The sequence below is a fragment of the Salvelinus fontinalis genome, chromosome 21 (assembly GCF_029448725.1).
Source record: "Salvelinus fontinalis isolate EN_2023a chromosome 21, ASM2944872v1, whole genome shotgun sequence".
Taxonomy (NCBI): Eukaryota; Metazoa; Chordata; class Actinopteri; order Salmoniformes; family Salmonidae; genus Salvelinus; species Salvelinus fontinalis.
This window is the reverse complement of record NC_074685.1, coordinates 34,824,883-34,849,486: the sequence shown is the minus strand read 5'-3', so window position 1 is coordinate 34,849,486 and position 24,604 is coordinate 34,824,883. Positions and strand designations below refer to the sequence as shown.

Genomic DNA, 24,604 nt, shown 5'->3' with positions numbered 1-24,604 from the left:
GGTTGTTGTTTGTAGCGTGATTTCCGTAGGGCGACTTGGCTTCAAGCCTACCTCTGGTCAATACCCCCTCCTACCGTTTGCTACTCTGATGTACAGAAGTAGGATAGTGCATGGTGGTCAAAAGCATGTCTTGTTAAGGCGTGAGGGATTTGTGATAGAGAAGCACAGGTTGTGTTTTCTGAACCGAGAGAGTAGTGTAACGATCCTATCATTGATAAGTCTGTTAAGAAATCCCCCAAGGGAGATCTCACTCTGGACATCTCCCTTGGGGTACATTGTGGATGACTGAATTTCATTACTGTGGGGACTGCGTTATATTGTGCAAAAGCAAAAAGCAAAGGCTCCACAGTTAACACTCAAACGTTTTTGAGCTGCTTTAATTCATTAATCACAGGTGAGTAATGCTGATATTACTATTTATGAAGTGTACTTGAATATTCACATGTACACAATTGGTATACAAACAGCAAAAAGAGAATTACAGTTTAACATGTGCAGACACCAGCGTAGCTAGTTTATTTATGGCCTGTACGTGTCCCATAGAAATATGATTCATATTTCTATGGATCACATACAGGCAATAAATTAACTAACTACACCATCGAAGATCTAATTAAAATGCTAAATAGTTTCTTCTGTTTATTATATGTTATGTATTATATGCAGAGTAATTGCTTATTTTAAGTTGCGTGAGGTATCAACAGAACCACTGAGGTATACTAAGAACAAACACAACACGGTCAGTTACCGTACCCTGCAAATCATTATCTGAAGAAACTCAAAAAATACAATAACATTAACTGTAGTTTTTGCGTTGAGCAAACAGAAACAGTTTTACATTTATTTTGGCATTGTCTACATGGAAAGAAATTGTGGCAAGATATTTTTAGTTTTATAATTGTTAATATTCTAGATGACTTTTGTTTATTATGTGAGAATGTGCTGCTTGGTTTCCTTAACTATGATAAGGACAAGGAAAACATTTGACCTCTTAAATCTAATTATGCTAATAAAAAATGTAATATTCATAAATGTAAATTCACTAACAAAAAAAAACACTCTCCATGTTTTCTATAAGGAGTTTGAGCAGTACATTAAGACCATACTACATTCTTCCAATAAGAAACATGTTAAAACAAGGCCTTTGTATAATCTGTCATTTGTTGTACCCCCTAGCATGTTATGATTGTCTGTTTGTGTCAATTCCGGTACTACGGAATCATGGGAGATTAAGTTTCACAGTCCGTCACTCATGAAATGAAGTCATGAAATGAATAGCTCAATAATTCACAGAAAAAAAAACATTTTCATGTGCTTCCACGACTGATATTGTGTTTTTACATAATAACAGCGAGCAGCTAGCTAAAAAGGCCCAATGTTCACTGGCTCATGGCGGGAACCAAAAAGCATACATCCTCCACATCCTCCTTTGCGCGCGCACATCCCTGGGTCGCTCTTCTTTTCAGTTCGCTGCAGCTAGCGACTGGAACCATCTGCAAAAAAAACAAACACTTAAACTGGACAGTTTTATCTCCATCTCTTCATTCAAAGACTCAATCATGGACACTCTTACTGACAGTTGTGGCTGCTTCACGTGATGTATTGCTGTCTCTAACTTCTTGCCTTTGTGCTGTTGTCTGTGCCCAATACTGTTTGTAACATGTTTTGTGTCGCTGCCATATTGTTGTCATGTGGTGTTGCTACCATGCTGTGTTGTTGTCTTAGGTCTCTATGTAGTGTTGTGGTGTCTCTCTTGTCATGGTGTGTGTTTTGTCCTATATATACACACACAGTGGCGACTTCCGCATGTAAATCTTGGTGGGGGAAAATAAAAAAAGGTGGGATGCATACCAGCAAAGCCACAACACAACACTAAACAATACATTAATTGCACGATAACACTGCTACACCTGGCTATCAGCAGAGCCTTGTCTGGCAGCAAAACAGTTCATTTACTGCCTTTTTAAAAAACAGCTGATATGGCTGACTTGCTTAAACAAATGTGGTTTATACTGACAAGTGAGATGTACAAACTATGGCACAAGGGGACGACAAGAGGATAAGAGGCAATCCATAATTTCGATTAAGATATTAATGAGCGAGCTAGGATGGATGTAGTCAATATCATTGTTTGTTCAGCACCTTTGAAATGTACAGTGACAGAATTCAAATCATGGGCTGTTCTTACAGTGTTATCCCTGTACACCAAGTCAGAACCATAGGATAAATAAAGGGGGCATATAAGCAGACAATTAAAGCTCTTACAATATTCAATAATTACATTTCTCAAAAACAGGTTAGAGCCTACATGTGCACCACCAAGTCAGAACAGTATGTGAAATTAAGAGGTGAATATAGACAAAATTATTAGGGTGAGGCACATGGGCTACTACACAACATGCATTTAGTATTACTTTCTTAGCTACAGTATACATATCTCCCTTGCATATTACATCATTTATATAGCAGCAAACAAGACATGTTTGGACTCACCTTGTTGTGCTGTGCTCACTTGAACAGGAAGGTGGCGTGGCGGTCCATCATGGGAAAATGTTGTCATCAAACTGTGTCATCGAAGTTTGTCATTCTCTGGATTTATGGTGCTTTCAAGACAACTGGGAACTGGAGAGAAAAAATAAGGTTAAATCATGATGACGTCAGTGATCTTCAGGGCGTAGCTCTAGAAAGAGGCCAGAGTTCTCGATTTACAATTCCGAGTTAGATAAAAGTTCAAAACGTGTTTTCCCAGTCGTAGCACGTTTTCCCCAGAGTTCTCAGATGTCTTGAACTCACTAAAGTCAGATTTTGCAGTTACGAGTTAATAGTTGTTTTGAGCACGGCACAAATCATGCTTCATTGACCGCATGGCCAATGTTGAATGTTTATAATTCTGAACTAGGAAAAGAGACCCTTAATCTTAGACTTGGGACCACACAGCCACTCCACTTAATAGCATGCTAATGATTGACTTGCAATGCTTGCAGTTAGCCACTGATTCCTTCCAAACCACTCATTGTTGAATTTGCGATTTCCAACTTGTTGTGTAATGTTTGCCTAATGGCCGATGTGCACCGATACGTTTTATCTATAATTTCTCTTTATTATTTCTCTTCATATGACAAGGATTAAAACATATTTGCCAGTAGATTATCGACTTGATTCATGATGATGACTGCTAGCTAAGATTTTGAAAGTATGATGTTGGTTGACATGATCAGTCCAATCAAAGCTACTGTAGACATAACATGATTTGACTCCATTTTATCTATGGCCAATGACCTTAAGCCTTCTTTGATGGGCACTTCTAATGTAACTCTATGGCAACACCCAAGGGGCTAGAATTTTAAAGCTCCACCCTTAGACTTGGCAGTGACGTAGTGTCCCCATGAGTGACAGAACACTGAGCCAATCACTGCACAATGCTCCGTATTTTCTGCTGGCTTGCCCCACCACCACAGAAAGAGCTAGGTTGAAACACCTGCATTTTGGAGCTGCCTTACTCAAGAAAACAAAAAGGAGACCATGTTTGGCTTTATTAACTCAATGATATGTATTTTTTTTTCATTGTTTGCAAACTGATGTGACACATATTAATGGAAAAATAACATGCAAAACAGGCAAGCCCCCCCCTCACAAAAAAAAAAAAACGTTTTTTATTTTTTATCCCCATCCCGCAGGAGGCCTTTTGGTAGGCAGTCATTGTAAATTAGAATTTGTTCTTAATTGACTTGCCTAGTTAAACGTAAAATGAAATCAAATACAAGATACTGTTGTCCAGATCAAATAAATATCATGTCTTGTCTACAAGATAAACCAATATACATAACTGACTGAAATAAAATAAGAGTTTAGAGTTATGCGGGCTGAAATACAGAAAATTCTCGATTATTTCTCATTTCCTAAAAATGACTTACCTCGCGTTCTCACCATAAAATAGCTAGCTACATCCAACGTAAACTCAGGGCGCATCAAGTTTAAAGATATTAAGAAGTGGCGTGGCATCTGATGTTATGGTTGTGATCGCAATGCATCATGAGTTTGTGCTATTAGTACATAAAAACATAGTGCTTATTTGTACATATAGTACATAGTTAATGAGATACTTACCATTGTGCTTATTTGTACATATAGTACATATTAATGAGAGACTGGGTTGCGACAGTACAGGCAAAGACAGTAACAGCATGAAATTGTTGTACAGGCTTAAACTGTGAATTTAGTGTTGCAGAAAGAACGCAAGAGGGCGCTAAGTCCACAAACCGTGGAACTGACGGAAAAAGCTGACGGACTCTTCCATATCCATAATAGGGGTGATAGATAATCTCCAGTTTCATTATTGATTTTTAAAATGTAAATAACCAAACCTATTAGTATTTTCTTATCGATACAAAACACCAAAGTTACAGTTCATAATTACAACTTCTCAAATTCAGTTGGCGGTCTACAGATATTCCACACAGACATTTTCGGATTCCCACTGACACCCTGGGAATGGTTTAGTCCTCGGATGGCGGTTGCTATGGGTGTGAACAAACCGGACAGCAGCAACGATGGACGTCTGTGTTCGGCACGGCAGAAGGGCCACAGGCAACACCGTGAAGGTTGGTTGAATACTTACACGTCTGAAGAAGCATATGAACAATGTTTGTGGGCGATAATACCGGTCGAATCCGGCGGTTTATTTAAACGGCCAGCAAGGGCGCTCAATTTTGCTTTCTTGGCTTCGTATGCTTCTGCGGCCGGGGCGTCACTGCAGTGTCAAACGATCGGCCTGCAGTTTTTTGTGTCTGCGTAGACATGAAATCCACAAAACCCAGATGGTGATTCTGTCTGCAATTAAGAGCCCCGACCACAACTTTTTGTAAACCATGCAATTGCATCCGTTACCTTCACCTGTCACTTGGATCCATATATTAGCATGGCTTTATGTTAAAATTAACTGTAGCTGGCTTGATACTGCATAATTGATTTAGTTCTCGAACCAAAAACAAAATTTATTTGCCACATGCGCCGAATACAACAAGTGTAGACTTTACCGTGAATTGCTTACTTACAAGCCCTTAACCAACAGTGCAGTTCAAGAAGAAGAAGGTACAATGTGGGGGTAAAATGTGTTTTATATTGGATATTCGGTTCACGCTCCTCAATAACTATTAAACCAAGCCTGCCATGACTATGAAGATGGTACTTTCTGAATCAGGTGGATGGAGAAAAATCCAAACCTTTTTGTGTATTTCATAAGATTTCAATCTTCAATTGCTATTACCATTGATGTACAATGAACACAAATAAATGCAACATGCAACAATTTCTATGATTTTACTGAATTACTTCATATAAGGAAATCAAATTCATTAGCGCCTAATCTATTGATTTCACATGACCGGGACTACAGATGCAAAAAAATGTTTTGGAAAGTAGGGATGTGGATCAGAAAAACAGTCAGTATCTGGTGTGACCACCATTTGTCTCATGTAACTTGAGACATCTCCTTCGCATAGATATTGTAAATAAGAATTAGTTCTTAACTGACTTGCCATATTTAAATAAATAAAAATAAGTGTTGATCAGGCTGATTGTGGCCTGTGGAACGTTATCCCACTCCTCTTCAATAGCTGTGCAAAGTTGCTGGATATTGGCACGAACTGGAATACGCTGTCATACACGTCGATCCAGAGCATCCCAAACATGCTCAATGGGTGACATGTCTGGTGAGTCTGCAGACCATGGAAGAACTGGGACATTTTCAGCTTCCAGGAATTGTTTACAGATCCTTGCGACATGGGCCATGCATTATCATGCTGAAACATGAGGGAATGGTTGATGAATGGCACAACAATGGGCCTCAGGATCTCGTCACGGTATCTGTGCATTCAAATTGCCATTGATAAATGCATTTGTGTTCATTGTCCGTAGCTTATGCCTGCCCATACCATAACCCCCCAAAGTTGACATCAGCAAACTGTTCGCCCACACGACGCCATACACGCTATCTGCCCAGTACAGGTGAAACCACGATTCATCTGTGAAGAGCACACTTCTCCAGCATGCCAGTGGCCATCGAAGGTGAGCATATGCCCACTGAAGTCGGTTACAACGCCGTACTGCAGTCAGGTCAATAGCCTGGTGAGGATGACGAGCACGCAGATGAGCTTCCGAGACAGTGTGTGCAGAAATTCTTTGGTTGTGCAAACCCACAGTTTCATCTGTCTGGGTGGCTGGTCGCAGACCATCCCGTAGGTGAAGAAGCTGAATGTGGAGATCCTGGGCTGGCGTGGTTACACGTGGTCTGCGGTTGTTAGGATGGTTGGGCATACTGCCAAATTCTCTAAAATGACATTGGAAGTGGCTTATGGTAGAGAAATTAACATTAAATTATCTGGCAACAGCTCTTGTGGACATTCCTGCAGTCATCATGCCAATTGCACACTCCCTAAAAACTTGAGACATCCGTGGCATTGTTCAAGACAACACCACAGATGGCCTTTTATTGTCCCCAGCACAAGGTGCACCTGTCTAATGATCAAGCTGTTTAATCAGCTTCTTGATATGCCACACCTTACAGGGGGATGTATTATCTTGGCAAAGGAGAAATGCTCACTAACAAATTTGTGCACAAAGTTTCAGAGAAATAAGCTTTTTGTGCATATGACATTTCTGGGATCTTTTATTTCAGCACATTAAACACGGGACCAACCCTTTATATGTTGCGTTTTATATTTTTGTCCAGTGTCTATAAACCCTGGATTGCTGATGCTATGTCTTGGCATTTGAAAGGCTTTGAAGCCACTGGTCTACCATATTGGCACTCCCCAGTAAGAGCATGAATGTGTATAAATGCATTTCTAGAGCTTCCAAAATATTTTTTACAATGGTGGGGAAGTGCCAAGATGGAGTAATGGTGGCAGTGCCCCTTATCAGTCATCCAGTGTATATACAGTACCAGTCAAAAGTTTGGACACACCTACACTCATTCAAGGGTTTTTCTTTATTTTTTACTATTTTCTACATTGTGGAATAATAGTGAAGACATCAAAACTATGAAATAACACATATGGATTAATGTAGTAACCAAAGAAATGTTAAACAGATCAAAATATATTTCATATTTTTGATTCTTCAAAATAGCCACCCGTTGCCTTAATGACAGCTTTGCACACTCTTGGCATTCTCTCAGCCAGTTTCATGTGGAATGCTTTTCAAACTGCCTTAGAGTTCCCACATATGCTGAGCACTTATTGGCTGCTTTTCCTTAACTCTGCGGTCCAACTCATCCAAAACTATCTCAATTGAGGTTGGGTGATTGTGGAGGCCGACCTCCCTGCATCATCTAATGCAGCACTCCACCACCCTCCTTGGTCAAATAGGCCTTACACAACCTGGAGCTGTGTGTTGGGTCATTGTCCTGTTGAAAAACAAGTCTCACTAAGCGCAAACCAGATGGGATGGCGTGTTTCTACAGAATGCTGTGGTAGCCATGCTGGTTAAGTGTGCCTTGAATTCTAAATATATCACTGACAGTGTCACCAGCAAAGCATCCCCACACCATCACACCACCACCTCCATGCTTCATCCATTCACCTGCTCTGCGTCTAACATAGACAGCGGTTGAAACCAAAAATCTCAGATTTGGACTCATCAAACCAAAGGAAAGATTTCCACCGGTCTAATGTCCATTGCTCGTGTTTCTTGGCCCAAGCAAGTCTCTTCTTAATATTGGTGTCCTTTAGTAGTGGTTTCTTTCAAAATAAAAAAATACTTTTAACAAAGCACACCTGTTAATTGAAATGCATTCCAGGTGACTACCTCATGAAGCTGGTTGAGAGAATGCCAAGAGTGTGCAAAGCTGTCATCAAGGCAAAGGGTGGCTACTTTTGAAGAATCTCAAACAGAAAATATATTTTGATTTGTTCAACACTTTTTTTTTGTTACTACATGATTCCATATGTGTAATTTCATAGTTTTGATGTCTTTACTATTTATAAAGAAAACCCCTTGAATTAGTAGCTGTCTAAACTTTTGACTGGTACTGTATAAATCATTGGCTCTCACACAAATTGTAACATGACTATGAAAATGACATTCTGAATCAGTGGAAGATGGACAAAAATCCACTGGTTAAAAAACATAGGTTTTATTATTCTATTTATTGCTTTCAATCTTCAATAGCTCTTACACAAAGTATGCCATGACAATTATAGAGGCAGGAGGTGGACATTAATGTTGTAACCTTTAACTGTAAACATTAACTCTGTAACCCATTAAGTCATTGAGCTGTATCTAAAGATATTTTCTTCACAGTTATTTACATATTTAATTGTATTAGAGATTGAGAGAACTACATACAGTTGAAGTTTACATACACCTTAGCCAAATACATTTAAACTCAGTTTTTCACAATTCCTGACATTTAATCCTAATGTAAATTTCCTGTTTTAGGTCAGTTAGGATCACCACTTTATTTTAAGAATGTGAACTCCAATACCTTGACTTTGTTATCCTTAAGCCATTTTGCCACAACTTTGGAAGTATGCTTGGGGTCATTGTCCATTTGGAAGACCCATTTGCGACTAAGCTTTAACTTCCTGATTGATGTCTTGAGATGTTGCTTCAATATATCCACATAATTTTCCTGCCTCATGATGCCATCTATTTTGTGAAGTGCACCAGTCCCTCCTGCAGAAAAGCACCCCCACAACATGATGCTGCCACCCCCATGCTTCACGGTTGGGATGGTGTTCTTCGGCTTGCAAGCCTCCCCCTTTTTCCTCCAAACATAACGATGGTCATTATGGCCAAACAGTTCTATTTTTGTTTCATCAGACCAGAGGACATTTCTCCAAAAAGTACAATCTTTGTCCCTGTGTGCAGTTGCAAACCGTAGTCTGGCTTTTCTTCATAGTTGTTTTGGAGCAGTGGCGTCTTCCTTGCTGAGCGACCTTTCAGGTTATTGTCGATATAGGATTCGTTTTACTGTGGATATAGATACTTTTGTACCTGTTTCCACCTGAATCTTCACAAGGCCGTTTGCTGTTGTTCTGGGATTGATTTGCACTTTTCACACCAAAGTAAGTTCATCTCTAGGAGACAGAACGCGTCTCCCTTCCTGAGCGGTATGACGGCTGTGTGGTCCCATGGTGTTTATACTTGCGTGCTATTGTTTGTACAGATGACCGTGGTACCTTCAGGCATTTGGACATTTCTCCCAAGGATGAACCAGACTTGTGGAGGTCTACCATTTTTTTCTGAGGTCTTGGCTGATTTCTTTTGATTTTCCCATGATATCAAGCAAAGCACAAAGTAGATGTCCTAACCGTCTTGCCAAAACTATAGTTTGTTAACAAGAAATTTGTGGAGTGGTTGAAAAACGAGTTTTAATGACTTCAACCTAAGTGTATGTAAACTTCCGACTTCAACTGTACATAGTTCTGTTGAATTGGATTGCGCTATTGACTGCAAGTTCTAGAATGCCTTTACAACAGGTAGTAGGAAGAGGGGAGAACGCACCAGTTTTGTACAAGTGATTATCCTGACTTTCGTTAGCAACTTTCTTTTATTGTTTTTGTTGAATCTAAAGTTGTTAAATGTAACATGAACAAGTAGTATTACTAAAAGAAGCTTTCATTTCAAACCCGACGTCCCGAGTCATTACTTTGAAGATAGTTATTCTATAATTAAGGCATATTCCTAATCTCAGTCCATGGAGAAATAAATACATTTTGAGATGATATGCAATGAAAAGTGATCCATCGACGTTTACTCAACCTGTGTGTGGGTGTCTGACTAAACCTGTCTTTGTGTTGTTGTTGTGGTTCCCAGGTGTTGGAGTGTGGGGTGTGTGAGGATGTCTTCTCTCTCCAAGGGGACAAGGTCCCCCGGCTGCTGCTCTGCGGTCACACAGTCTGCCATGACTGTCTGACCCGGCTGCCCCTGCATGGTAGAGCCGTCCGCTGCCCCTTTGACAGACAGGTCACTGAACTGGGTGAGTTCTGTAGGGTTTAGTTTCTATACAGGCCAAACATTCAACCTCCTGCGTACCCCCTCTAGCACCAGGGTCAGCGCACTCTCAAATATTATTTTTTGAAATTGTAAGCCTGCCACACACACACACTATACGATACATTTATTAAACATAAGAATGAGTGTGAGTTTTTGTCACAACCCGGCTCGTGGGAAGTGACAAAGAGCTCTTATAAGACCAGGGCAAAAATAATAATATAATAATAATCAATAATTTTGCTCTTTATTTAGCCATCTTACATATAAAACCTTATTTGTTCATTGAAAATTGTGAATAACTCACCACAGGTTAATGGGAAGGGTGTACTTGAAAGGATGCACATAACTCTGCAATGTTGGGTTGTATTGGAGAGAGTCTGTCTTTAATCATTTTCCACACACAGTCTGTGCCTGTATTTAATTTTCATGCTAGTGAGGGCAGAGAATCCACTCTCACATAGGTACGTGGTTGCAGAGGGCATCAGTGTCTTAACAGAGCGATTTGCCAAGGCAGGATACTCTGAGCGCAGCCCATTCCCGAAATCTGGCAGTAGCTTCTGATTTTAAATTACATTTTCACAGAATCGCTTGTTGCAATTTTGATGAGGCTCACTTGTTCAGATATCGGTAAGTGGATTGGAGGCAGGGGATGAAAGGGATAACAAATCCAGTTGTTTGTGTTTTTCGTTTCTGGAAAGTACCTGCGTAATTGCGCACCCAACTCACTCAGGTGCTTCGCTATATCACATTTGACATTGTCCGTAAGCTTGAGTTCAATTGCACACCAAAAAGTCATACCATGATGTAAAGATCTCTGTCAGCATTAACAAGGACAACACACAGAAGAGCTACAGCTCCTTAGTCATAGCCTCAATTTTGTCCCCCACATTGAATATAGTTACAGGGTCCCTGTAATCCTAGATTCAGATCATTCAGGCGAGAAAAAACATCACCCAGATAGGCCAATCATGTGAGAAACTCGTCATCATGCAAGCGGTCAGACAAGTGAAAATTATGGTCAGTAAAGAACTTTAAGCTTGTCTCTAAAAAAAAATGTATCTGTCAATACTTTGCCCATTGATAACCAGCGCACTTCTGTATGTTGTAAAAGCGTTACGTGGTCGCTGCCCATATCATTGCCAAGTGCAGAAAATACACGAGAGTTCAGGGGCCTTGCTTTAACAAAGTTAACCATGTTCACTGTAGCGTCCAAAACGTATTTCAAGCTGTCAGGCATTCCCTTGGCAGCAAGAGCCTCTCGGTGGATGCTGCAGTGTACCCAAGTGTCATCGGGAGATACTGCTTGAACGCGCGTTATCACTTCACTATGTCTCCCTGTCAAGGCTTTTGCGCCATCAGTACAGATACCACCATGAGCAGCAGCTACATTTGGCTACATACGGACCGTTAGTGGAATTCCCGTGTGAGAGATTTATGTTTAATGTGATTGGATGTTAAATATTTGACTAGGCTACATGTATTTGACATTGTTGTTATTTCACTGAACACTAGATTGTTTAATTTTATTTTTGGCAGTGAAATGAGGCTACTCAGGCGAGAAAAAAACCTCACCCGAATGTATAGCCCCTTTGGAAAATATAAATGGACTGTTTGAAAATGTGAAGGGGGGAAAAAAAAATATATATATATATACATACACACATACAGTTGTAGTCGGAAGTTTACATACACATAGGTTGGAGTCATTAACTCGTTTTTCAACCACTCCACAAATTTCTTGTTATAGTTTTGGCAAGTCTGTTAGGACATTAACTGGACCAACTGCCACTGGTCCAAAACCGCCATAAAAAGCCAGACTACGGTTTACAACTGCACATGGGGACAAAGATCGTACTTTTTGGAGAAATGTCCTTTGTTCTGATGAAACAAAAATAGAACTGTTTGACCGTAATGACCATCATTATGTTTGGAGGAAAAAGGGGGCGGCTTGCAAGCCGGAGAGCACCATCCCAACCGTGAAGCATGGGGGTGGCAGCATCATGTTGTGGGGGTGCTTTGCTGCAGGAGGGACTGGTGCACTTCACAAAATAGATGGCATCATGAGGCAGCAAAATGATGTGGATATATTGAAGCAATATCTCAAGACATCAGTCAGGAAGTTAAAGATTGGTAGCAAATGGGTCTTCCAAATGGACAATGACCCCAAGCATACTTGTAAGCAAAGTTGTGGCAAAATGGCTTAAGGACAACAAAGTCAAGGTATTGGAGTGGCCATCACAAAGCCCTGACCTCAGTCCTATAGACAAATTTGTGGGCAGAACTGAAAAAGTGTGTGCGAGCAAGGAGGCCTACAAACCTGACTCAGTTACACCAGCTCTGTCAGGAGGAATGGGCCAACATTCACCCAACTTATTGTGTGAAGCTTGTGGAAGGCTACCCGAAACATTTGACCCAAGTTAAACAATTTAAAGGCAATGCTACCAAATACTAATTGAGTGTATGTAAACGTCTGACCCACTGGGAATGTGATGAAAGAAATAAAAGCTGAAATAAATCATTCTCTCTACTATTATTCTGACATTTCACATTCCTAAAATAAAGTGGTGATCCTAACTGACCTAAGACAGGGAATTTTTACTAGGATTAAATATCAGGAATTGTGAAAAGCTGAGTTTAAATGTATTTGGCTAAGGTGTATGTAAACTTCCGACTTCAACTGTATATATTTTTTTTAAAGTGAATGACATTTTTAACCCCCGACGGCGTGGCGCGTACCCCAGTTTGGGAATACCCGTGTTAGAGGATGTGAGCGAAGTGTGTGTAGTTTGGCTGTAATGGATCGATCCGGCCTTCTCTCCTGCTCCAATTTCCCTCCGGTACTGCTCAGCCACAAGCTCTGTCCAGCATTTTTCATTTCACCACTGTTCTTTTAATAAGGCCTATTCTGTTGTATTTATTTAGCCTCCCCCACCACTAATGCGCAGAGATGTTATGAGTCAACAAAGAAATAGGTCACACAGCCTGTGTAATTGATAGCAAGACAACTAATGAGCCCACGCAGCACATTTTGATTTCTATATAGGCTATTGTTAAACAAAAAGGGGAGTCTAAGTTTGAGCTACATTTTTTTTATTTTATGTGAGCGCTGATCAACAACAAAAAATTTGCAGAGCAGGGGAATAGACGTTGAACCACAGAGCGGTGCGCAAAGACCGGCCCATGAGCAATGAGTGGGATTTCCAATGGCTCACACACTCTGGTCTGTGTGAAGGTGATGTGACATCCATCTCTCTCTCTCTCAGGGGACTCTGGTGTGTGGGGTCTGAAGAAGAACTTTGCCCTGCTGGAACTTCTGGAGAGGCTGCAGAATGGAGCGTCCAACCAGTTGGGCATGGCAGAGGAGTCCCTCAAAGGCATGGGAGAGGTAGGCAGTAGTTACCCCTGCCCTGGGTTCCCATCTTTCGTCTGCAATTATCTGAAAACATAGAGGATAGGTGAATGCAATATGGGACTTTGCTTTGATCTGCCTCGTTTTTTCATCATCCAGCCAAACATACATTTCACGTGTTGTCATTAAGTAAGTAACACTATCCTATGTTCTTCCCTTTCCTTCCAGAGTATAATCCGCTGTGACGAGGACGAGAGCCACACGGCATCTATGTACTGCACGGTGTGTGCCACCCACCTGTGTGCCAACTGCTCCCAGCTCACCCACTCCACCCGCACCCTGGCCAAGCACCGGCGGGTACCCCTGGCAGACAAGCCCCACGAGAAGACACTGTGCCCGCAGCACCAGGTCCACGCTATCGAATTTGTCTGTCAGGAGGAGATCTGCCAGCCTGGGCCACTCATGTGCTGCGTGTGCAAAGAGTACGGCAAGCACCAGGGACACAAGGTACTGGAAGGAGGAGGAGTCAGCTTGGAGAATATCAGTATTGACTACTTACATCAATCTCTCAAGCAACATTCCTAGCAACGAGACCCACTAGAGACATCAATATGTTTTTATTAGAACCCGACCGAAATGGAATTTTCTTATCCGATACATTCCGATTTTAGTGGCAATATTCACAGATAACCAATAAAACCTTTTCTGTATTGATTGTGCTAAAAACAGCCCTACAAAGAACATTAATGTAAGCACCACATACAGTTTAAGAGCACCAGAAAGACTATATTTTTTAGTAGAAGAACTGTGTTACTCTAGCGAATGGGAGGATAAACTGCAATGATTCCAGCAAACAAAATGCCTAGACTCTGAAGACTGAGCTTCCTCATGCTAGCCAGCTGGAACACAGCATTGGACACATTTAGAATGTATTGGTATTTTGTTGTCACTTGAAAGGAAAAACATCAATCACAAAATGTGGTGCTGGCACTCACCCTACATGTTTCCTCAGTAAACGGTCCTTGCAATCCGGGATCCTTGGGACATCCCTATCCCATTGAAGTTGACATTTTAAAATGGTTAAGGTTCAGGGTTACGGGATGGGTTAAGGTTAGTGTTTAGCCTAGGGATGTACCAAGGTTCCCAGATAGCACTAACCCTCAGTGAACTACATCAAGTACTCTCACACAGCTAGTTAGATGGGGGTGGCAAGTTGTTTGATCGGATTCAAGTCCGGGCTCTGGCTGGGCCACTCAAGGACATTCAGAGACTTGTTCCGAAGCCACTCCTGCGTTGCCTTGGCTGTGTGCTTATGGTCGTTGTCCTGTTGGAAGGTGAACCTTCGCTCCAGTCTGTGGTCCTGAGCGTTCTGGAGCAGGTTCTCATCAAGGATCTCTCTGTACTTTGCTCCGTTCATTTTTCCCTCGATCCTGACTAGTGTCCCTGCCGCTGAACAACATCCCAACAGCATGATGCTGCCACCACCATGCTTCACCGTAGGGATGGTGTCAGGTTTCTTCCAGACGTGATGCTTGGCATTCAGGCCAAAGAGTTCAATCCTGGTTTCATCAGACCAGAGAATCATCTTGTTTTACATGGTCTGAGAGTCCTTTAGGTGCCTTTTGGCAAACTCTAAACAGGCTGTCATGTGCCTTTTACTGAGGAGTGGCTTCCGTCTGGCCACTCTGCCATAAAGGTGTGATTGGTGGACTGCTGCAGAGATGTTTGTCCTTCTGGAAGGTTCTTCCATCTCCACAGAGGAGCTCTGTCAGAGTGACCATCGGGTTCTTTGTCACCTTCCTGACCAAGACCCTTCTCCCCCGATTGCTCAGTTTGGCCGGACGGCCAGCTCTAGGAAGAGTCTTGGTGGTTCCAAACTTCTTCCATTTAAAAATGATGAAGGCCATTGTGTTCTTAGGAACCTCTACGGACAATTCCTTCAACCTCATTGCTTGGTTTTTGCTCTTACATGCACTGTCACCTGTGGAACCTTGTATAGACAGGTGTGTACCTTTTCTAAATCATGTCCAATCAATTGAATTTGCCACAGGTGGACTCCAAGTTGTAGAAACAGCTCAAGAATGAAAGGGGAGAGGGAGACTCAACTCTGTAGCGGAGTAGTGTTGTTTCTTCTCCGGGACAATTTGGCCGGCTACAGTTTTATTTATCGCCGGCGTTTACCAGCTAACGGAAACACTGGTGCGTAGTCATGGGTGAACAGGGAGTAAAGGAGGGGGGCTGAGCACTTACCCCTGTGGGGCTCCCGTGTTGAGGATCAGCGTGGCGGAGGTGTTGTTGCCTACCTTCACCACATGGGGTCGGCCCGTCAGGAAGTCTAGGACCCAGTTGCACAGGAAGGGGTTCAGACCCAGGGCCCTGAGCTTAGTGAAGAGCTTGGCGGGTACTATGGTGTTGAGGCTGTACAACTGCTATGATTTGATTAATTTCTCCTTGCTGATTGCTTCCTTCCTGTAGCATGCGGTTCTGGAGGCAGAAGCCAATCAGATCCGTGCATCCATCCTGGACATGGCCCACTGTATCCGGACGTTCACAGAGGAGGTGTCGGAGTATTCCAGGAAGCTGGTTGGGATCGTACAGCAGATCGAGGGAGGAGAACAGACAGTGGAGGACGGCATCAGCATGGCACACACTGAACATGTAAGAACAGCTGGCAGTGGATGACGTTTTGCGTACTATACAACAGAAGAACTTTAGTTGTCAAAGAGGATAGCTAGGCAATTGAGCTATGATCAATGTAAAGCTGTTACTGTGTTTACCAATTAACAATGGCTACATTTAAAAGTCCTCGGAAACGTTGTTTCCTTCCAAAAAGTCATGAAATAGCTTATGGTTTATCCTAGTGTACATTTCCTCATGCTGTGTGGGTTCCTGATGGACTCAGTCGTCTGTGGGTGTTCCCCAGGTCCCAGGCACAGCAGAGAGCGCCCGGTCCTGCGTACGGGCCTACTTCGCCGACCTCCACGAGACGCTGTGCAGACAGGAGGAGATGGCGCTCAGCGTAGTGGACGCCCACGTCAGAGAGAGACTCATCTGGCTCCGGCAGCAGCAGGAGGACATGGCCATCCTGCTTTCCCAGGTCTCCACTGCCTGCCTACATTGTGAGAAAACACTGCAGCAGGTAGGAGCCAAAATGGGGCCACCAATGGGGATAGCATCTAGAGCACACCGTAGGAACGCAATCTCTGCTTGCACCGGAAGGTGCCCGCCGTTTTCAATAAGCAGCTTTGCACCGCTATGTTCTTCCTGGGGTCTTCTGTATGCGTGTTCAATTGGACAGTCCCTCCTGGATTCTACGATAGCAAATGTTTTTTTCAAAATCAACAATGCCCTGCTCTGCATATTATCCGAGAGCTTGCAAATTTGTCTAATCACTGCACTATTTCAGTATAAAACAGTTCATTCATCTCAATATTATTGGACAAAACTAACTCATCCCCGCAGCACAAAAAGAGGGCTTGCATACTCAACCATTTAATTTAAATTTTAATATGGTTCAATCAAGCCACATGTCAACCCACTTTCCCTCGTCAGCGCATTTGTGAAAATTTTGACAAAATCATTGCATATTGCCATATAAAATGTCAGAATTGTCGCAGCAAGATCAAGCATTTTTGCCCACAAGTATCACAAAACATCCCAGTAATCATGACTGATCTCTTTCCCGTCTCTCTCGGTAGGATGACTGCAGGGTGGTTCTGGCAAAGCAGGAGATCAACAGACTGTTGGAGACTCTGCAGAAACAGCAGCAGCAGTTCACTGAGCTGGCCGACCACATCCAGCTAGACGCTGGTATCCCCGTCACGTTCACTAAGGTTCAGCACTCTGCTCTACTCTGTAGGATTTCAAGACTTGGCACACTCTCCATTGAAAGATAATTAGTTACCTCATTTAGACGACATGGTTTTCTCTGTTCCAGGACAACCGGGTCCACATCGGTCCAAAGATGGAGATCAGGGTGGTGACCCTGGGACTGGATAGTGCAGGGAAAACCACCATCCTCTTCAAGCTGAAACAGGACGAGTTTATGCAGCCCATCCCTACCATAGGTAAACCCACAACAGTCTTTGTCATGTAGGCACGTGTCAAATTATACATTTTTACATTACATTTACCTGAATTATATTGACACTAGCCATTCCTTCTTGTCATCTCTAGGTTTTAATGTGGAGACAGTAGAGTATAAGAATCTCAAGTTCACCATCTGGGATGTTGGTGGGAAACATAAGCTACGACCTCTCTGGAAGCACTATTACCTGAACACACAAGGTACACTACAATATCAAAAGTATGTGAACACCTGCTCGTTGAGCATTAATATGGAGTTGGTCCCCCCCTTTGCTGCTATAACAGCCTCCACTCTTCTGGATGTTGGAACATTGCTGCGGGGACTTGCTTCCATTCAGCCACAAGAGCATTTAGTGAGGTCGGGCTCTGATGTTGGGCGATTAGGCCTGGCTCGCAGTCGGCGTTCCAATTCATCCCAAAGGTGTTCGATGGGGTTTAGGTGCAGGCCAGTCAAGTTCTTCCACACCGACCTCGACAAACCATTTATGTATGGACCTTGCTTTGTGCATGGGGGCATTGTCATGCTGAAACAGGAAAGGGCCTTTCCCAAACTGTTGCACGAAAGTTGGAAGCACAGAATCGTCTAGAATGACATTGTATGCTGTAGCATTAAGATTTCCCTTCACTGGAACTAAGGGGCTTAGCCCGAACCATGAAAAACAGCCCCAGACCATTATTCCTCCTCCAAACTTTACATTTGGAACTATGCATTGGGGCAGATGGCGTTCTCCTGGCATCCGCCGAAACCAGATTCGTCCGTCGGACTGCCAGATGGTGAAGCGTGATTGATCACTCTAGAGAACGCATTTCCACTGCTCCAGAGTTCAATGGCGGCAAGCTTGGCATTGCGGATGGTGATCTTAGGCTTGTGTGCGGCTGCTCGGCCATGGAAACCCATTTCATGAAGCTACCGACGAACAGTTCTTGTCTGACGTTGACTGACTTGTTGGAAAGGTGGCATCCTATGACGGTGTCACGTTGAAAGTCACTGAGCTTATCAGTACGGGCCATTCCACTGCCATTGTTTTTGGAGATTGCATGGCCGTGTGCTAGATTTTATACACCTGTCAGCAACTGGTGTGGCTGAAATAGCCGAATCCACTCATTTGAAAGTTTCCACATACTTTTGTATAAATGTATCTGTCTCTCCTCTTTCTTTCATAATACCTGCTTCCCTTACATTTGTCATATTTATTGATACAGTAAGATTTTGAAGAGAGAGAATTTGAAAATACAGTATGTTATACAACAACAAAAAATCTGTAAATTAGTTTTTTACCCATCCAGGAAACCTGCAAACAGGTTATGAATGAATAGGGCCCTGACTTTCTCAGTTTCTCTCTCCAGCGGTGGTGTTTGTGATTGACAGCTGTCACAGAGACAGGCTGATGGAGGCCCACAGTGAGCTGGCGAAACTGCTGACTGAGAAAGAGCTGAGAGACGCCCTGCTGCTCATCTTCGCCAACAAACAGGTACACACGCAGCCCCCTGGTCCAAGAAACAAGTATACACACACACACACACACAAAGATGATTTAAATCATTGATTCCTCTATCCTCACCTGCAGGATGTCCCCGGGGCTGTGTCAGTGGAGGAGATGACGGAGCTTCTGAGCCTTCACAAGCTGTGCTGTGGGAGGAGCTGGCACATCCAAGGCTGTGACGCCCGCAGCGGCACAGGGCTCCACGAGGGCCTGGACTGGCTGTCCCGACAGCTGGTGGCTGCAGGCGTACTGGACGTGGCCTAAACCTCCCCTGATGACTGACCCAGTCTCACCCCTTATCCTCTTACCCTAAAACTACCCCATAAACCATTGATACCCGAGAGACCAGTTTCACCAAATACCTACCTAAACTTCTTACCTGATGCTTGACTTAAAGGAGAAAGAATTTGTTTGAGATTAAGATATATATCTCAAACTTATTTCAAATGGACCCAGTCCTACCACAGTATCATCCCATAACCTGCACCCAGTTCCACTTCAGTCCTACCTCAAAATCCCTCACCCTCATACTCAGGCCCTAGTCCTATCTTATACCCATCTATACCCTACATCCCGGACCCCATAGCCTACATCTCCGTTCTACCTACCACACCCACTGTTCCCACCCCTAACCTGTGGATAAGCTTATAATCTAACCCATAGCCAGTGAAGCCATCATTAGTCTGAATGCTTTGTGCTCTGCTCTGTCTTGGCTAAAAGGTATGCTAATTAACCAGGCCAGGATATAGGGTTTCCGTCAAGCTTAACTAACTAGACTACACATTTCCATATCTCCTCAATGAAGATGGTATGAGGTGGTTCATTTCATGGCGAAACTCCATGTTGCAGATGTTTTTCCTTTGGCTAACCAGTGTGCAGTTTGATATACTAATCAAAGGTGAAATAATTGAGTAGATAAGTCACTTAAGCCCTGACAGTGAAAAGTATCTGTCTTATACTGTATTAGCAAATGTCTAACCAATAACCTGTTCAGTCTTGCGCAAAATATGAATATAAGTTGGAACAGCACGTTGACAACTGTCTGCCATTTAACGTCTCCCTAAGGAGCTGCTGTATTCTCTAAAACTAAAGCAGGTATTCACACCCTATAAGACATTTACACACAGGTCAATTAGTTTGGTCACAGGACTAAGTGTGTACATCCCGTGACTTTTCTACTCTTTAGGGCTTTACACACAAATGTTTTATTGAAACGAATGGTCCAATATCCTGAATTTTGCTTTATGGCACTGCCTTCATGTCATGTCTTAACAGGAATTGATGGCAACCTATTATGGTCTAGAATGTATTTATTTGGGGGGTGGTGTCATCTTCGGTACCAATGCATTTGACTGATTTGATGTAATGCAGCATCTGGTCTGAAAATGACACAAGCGGTTAAGGTTTGGGTTCAGCTATTATTCACTTTGGTTGAGAAGTGTCTGTTACATTAAATAATGCAGTTTACTGACATCTGTTTTGATCCATTTTGAGTTGATTGAAACAGACTTTGCTGAGATGTTGTATCTCTGGTGAAACATCTGAGCGATATTTTTGCCTCCTGTTTTGTGGAGTGTTTTTTTGTGACGAATGCATTGGTGCATGTGGGTTGTGTTCAGGACGGTGCAACGTTGCACTTGTTGCAGATAAATGTTTAGAGCTGACATGATTCCTTCATTAATTGAGAGGATGATTTTCACACAATATTTATCTGAATGTTCCATAATGTTGTGCCCTACTGAATGTGACCCTGGCTTCATTTTAAACCAAATGAAAAATAATATCTGTTGTCGACTATAGGACTCCAGGTTTTGAGTTCTGTAATAACATTTATTAGATTTTCTGTTTTAGCAGTCTGAATTTTTAGTAACATACTACATTACCCACCTGCAGTAACACCCTTTCAACGCCTCTTGTTTTATCGCAGAACCATCCTTTGGTTCGAATTAACTTTCCTTATTGCTATAGTGTTTACTACTTCTTGTATGTTTAAAAAAAAGGCACATGTGAAGAAGCCTTTCCCTCTACTCTTAACAGATCTCTTGATTTGCGAAATCTTCCATTTCTGATGTGATTTTGAACCGTTTAGAAGCACAGTGCACATTTGTTACTCGGACTTGATGTTTTTTGTAAATGATTCATAATGCGACGCTATTAAATAAAAACAAACTGATGTCTGGATATGGTCTGACCCATCCAGAGAAGTTGTAGATAGAATATAGAATCATGTTAGATATTTATAGCTGAATGTTCTGTAATGTTCGCCTGAATGGTCCCAAATAAGACCCTGGTTTATTCATTTCACACATCCAAGAAAAGATGACACATGGAATGGGAGACAGCAAGATGCGTTCTTCAATAATCCAAGACTTTACCTGGTAAAAAAAAAAGGGATGTAATAATAGCACACAGACTGGTGAGATGGAAACCTGATGGTGATGTTAATGTCTTAAGGTTTGTCTGTTTTAGGGTTGACTTTGATGTTAGAGATCCTCTGAACTACCTCCATTCCCTTGGCACTCCTGCCAAACACTGTGCTTGTTGTCCAACCAGGGCGAGAAAGACGAGTAGGGAGAGCCATTAACGTATTATTTGAACATCTTTGTACATAATGCAGAAATATACATTGGTAAAATGCTTGATTAAAACAGACATAAGGTACATTCCTTCAACTGAATGTAGAGAAAGTTAAATATCAGACTTCAGTAGCAAATTCATATCAACTCACAGCCCTTAGTTACCGTGGGAATGACAGTGACCTGTTGCTTCCGGGGCGCCCGATGGCCATACTGAGGGTGTAGGGCCGGCCGTGTCTCAGTGTGGCATGGAACTCATCCTCAAACTCCCCTTCCCAGCTACTCTCTCCTCCCATGCCTTGTCCCTGTAGGATCTCCTATCTGGATCATGAAGCCCTGGGTGGAGAGGAAAGACAACACAGTCCGTCACATCCTGTGATTAAGTTCCTACTATAAGTCAAAACAATGAGCAATGATTAAATGTCCTACCTTGATGACGCGGTGGAATATGTGGCCATTGACATAACCGTTCCTGCTGTGAACACAAAAGTTGTCCACTGTTTTGGGACACCTGAGATGCATAAAATGGTCCATAAACATAAATCCAATCAATTGACAAACTAGGTTCTGAGGAAAGTTAACAGACAGAACCTTTGGCATTGCAAATGGAAAGGAAGCACTGAGGGAAGTACTTTAAAACAACAGAGGATGACTTACTCAACAGGGAAGAGTTTGATGTGGATGTCTCCCATGGTGGGGTGGATGATGGCTCTGTCTGACACCCTCTGGGCTCCTCAGCCTGGGTAGCAGCCATCACCTCAGACGGCTTCTCGTTGAACACATCTCTGGCTCGCTCTTGGAGAACTACCAAGAGAAATTAAGTTGTAGTAACAGAAATTCTGAGGAAATTATAGAATATGCGGGTCAAAATATGTCAAAGAATAGGTCTGACTACAAGAGAGCAACAGTAATATACCATTTCTCTTTTACAGGGGCTACAATTGCCCTTCAAGGACAAAAAAAAAGCTGACTGAATTTTCACCATGTAGAAGCGGTTCTTCTTGAAGGCAGTGCAGAAGATTGTGGGGTCTGGCATTGTGCTCTGCAGGGCCAGGTTGTCTGATGCCTTCATCTCGATGGTGGGAGCTGTGTTGCACGCCTTGGCAACCCACTGGAACAGGCTGAGCTTCACCACACGGCTGTTATCTAGTTTCCACAGGATATGCACACACCTGAACACACACAGGTGACAAATACATTTTGTTTCAGTCCAGCCTTAAAAACAACTGATTCAACTAATCAATTTATCATCAAGAGCTTGATAAGTTGACTTAGGGTTTTTAGTGCAGGGCTGGTACAAAAGCCTGCTCACTGTAGCTCTCCAGGGCTAACAACCACTGTGTTTAGAGGATATTACTGTGAAGCGCATTTTGACCATTCAAATGCTACCTGTTGGTCTCCACATTGATGACCTTGATGCCTAGCATGGTTCCGTAGAGGACGAAGTGACCCGTCTTGTCAAAGATGATGTTGGTGAGCCTAATGCTGTCCACCTTCTTCAGTTCCCTCTCTACCGCCATCCTCTGACCAAACTCCATGTCTGGTAGCTGCTGCTTCATCTGCTGCAGCTCTGTGGGCATCTAAAAGGACCAGGTCAAAGAAATTACCACAGTTCAGATAAATGCACTGGGAAATGTGGGAAACAGTGAATTGGCTACCAATTTGTCAGTATCTTGTGACTTAAAATGACAAATCTCTTGATTATAAGATATAGCACAGTTTATTAATAGCAATGTGAAATAAAGTAAAGACCCGATTGTGAAAGTTAGGAACTTACCGATAACGACTCATCAAACACCCTCATCAGTTTCCCCGTCGGGAAGCAGAAGATCCTGACTTTCCTGTCGGTGGCGATAGTAGACATCTTACCGTCGTGGGAGAAGGCCAGGCTGGTTGGGTAGGTTTTGTTTTTAGCAAACTCATACAAGTCTGTGTCAGTCTTGTACTCCCAATCCACGTGCCAGGGGAATTTGAACTCGCTGGGGAGGCCGGTTCAATACTCCAGCATTCCAGCCTTGTCTGCAGAAACGATGACCCTGTATCTGGGGTTGAAGCGGATCTGGGACAGCGGAGAGGAGTGTATCTTGTCGAAGGTATGGAGCTTCTCGTTGCTTCCCCGTCTGTCGTAGACAAAGATCTTCCCGGTGGATTTCTCTGAGCAGGCCGCGCAGCAGATAGCATCACCTGGTTGTAGATCCACTCACACTGGCGCGGGTGGAAACTACACAAGACACACAGAGCAGAGGAATGTCAGATCAACACTTTTGGAGAGAGAAGGGATAGCTTTTGGCTTTAAGGCAACAAGCTAAATTGCTAGACCTTTCACCTCTAAACTCACCCCAGCTTAAGCATGTTGATCATGTCAAAGTTGACCACACCAAAGACTTTCATGGCCTGGTCGTCCCCAACAGAACAGAATAGAGCTCCATCAGCACTGACAGAAATACACTCCACCACTCCTGTAACACGAAGGAGTGAATTCAAGCCCTGAATGATATTTCAGTCAGTCTAAAGGCCAGTGTGTGGTTGCATTAAGATACATCATACAGATGTATCATTCGTACCCAGATGACTGCGGAAGTGTTTGACAAACTTTTTTCAGAACTTCACATGGCTGTGATGATGAAATCTGTCCTGGAAATTAAAACACTTGAGTATGAAGAGGCAGACTGAGCACCATTGTTGTGTGTGCACGTGTGTTTCTAACATGTATCATGGTCCTTTCTATCCGTCCAACTCTAACATCACCCCATTGAAGTTAAAACAGTTAAAGAGTGACTGCCCCTAATAATCAACTAAACCCTTTGAAAATGGCCTATGTGGCATCGATATGAGTCAGAAACATTTATTCTAGAGTCAAAATTGACTACAAAGTGTAAATAGGATAATTTTGGTCAAAAAGTCAGTCTCATCGAAAACGGAGTTTGAAGCCTCAGTGCGCGCCCAACGAGTAAATGAAGGTTGGGTTTGGATTACTCCAAGTGTCAATACAGGATTAAGACTGAATCCTACTACACCAGCTCTGACGCTTGTCGGATGTGGCAGGACTTGAAAACTATTACGGACTACAAAGGGAAACCCAGCTGCAAGCTGCCCAGTGACGCGAGCCT

At 42.8% G+C, this 24,604-nt stretch overlaps 1 protein-coding gene, 1 long non-coding RNA gene and 1 pseudogene across 3 annotated transcripts; 1 reads left to right on the top strand and 2 right to left on the bottom strand.

Moving 5' to 3' along the window:
- Nucleotides 1-344: 344 nt before the first annotated feature.
- On the bottom strand, nucleotides 345-4,283 carry LOC129818790 (uncharacterized). Of its 2 annotated transcripts, XR_008753978.1 has the most exons (3): nucleotides 4,108-4,256; nucleotides 2,494-2,622; nucleotides 345-1,493 (listed from the first exon to the last, which is right to left on the bottom strand). It is a non-coding gene; the product is annotated as an uncharacterized LOC129818790 (long non-coding RNA). The 2 variants fall into 2 exon arrangements; XR_008753977.1 differs by having other exon boundaries at nucleotides 2,494-4,283.
- Nucleotides 4,284-4,492: 209 nt separating this feature from the next.
- LOC129818767 (E3 ubiquitin-protein ligase TRIM23-like) lies at nucleotides 4,493-21,099 on the top strand. Its single transcript, XM_055874988.1, is given in 12 exon segments — nucleotides 4,493-4,540; nucleotides 4,542-4,601; nucleotides 9,820-9,982; nucleotides 13,263-13,384; nucleotides 13,577-13,855; nucleotides 15,824-16,006; nucleotides 16,272-16,487; nucleotides 17,047-17,181; nucleotides 17,286-17,415; nucleotides 17,525-17,635; nucleotides 18,782-18,906; nucleotides 19,003-21,099. Coding segments are annotated over 12 exon segments (1,737 nt in total). The 5' UTR covers nucleotides 4,493-4,507; the 3' UTR covers nucleotides 19,183-21,099.
- Nucleotides 21,100-21,121: 22 nt separating this feature from the next.
- On the bottom strand, nucleotides 21,122-23,953 carry LOC129818781 (peptidylprolyl isomerase domain and WD repeat-containing protein 1-like; annotated as a pseudogene).
- Between the last annotated feature and the right edge of the window lie 651 nt (nucleotides 23,954-24,604).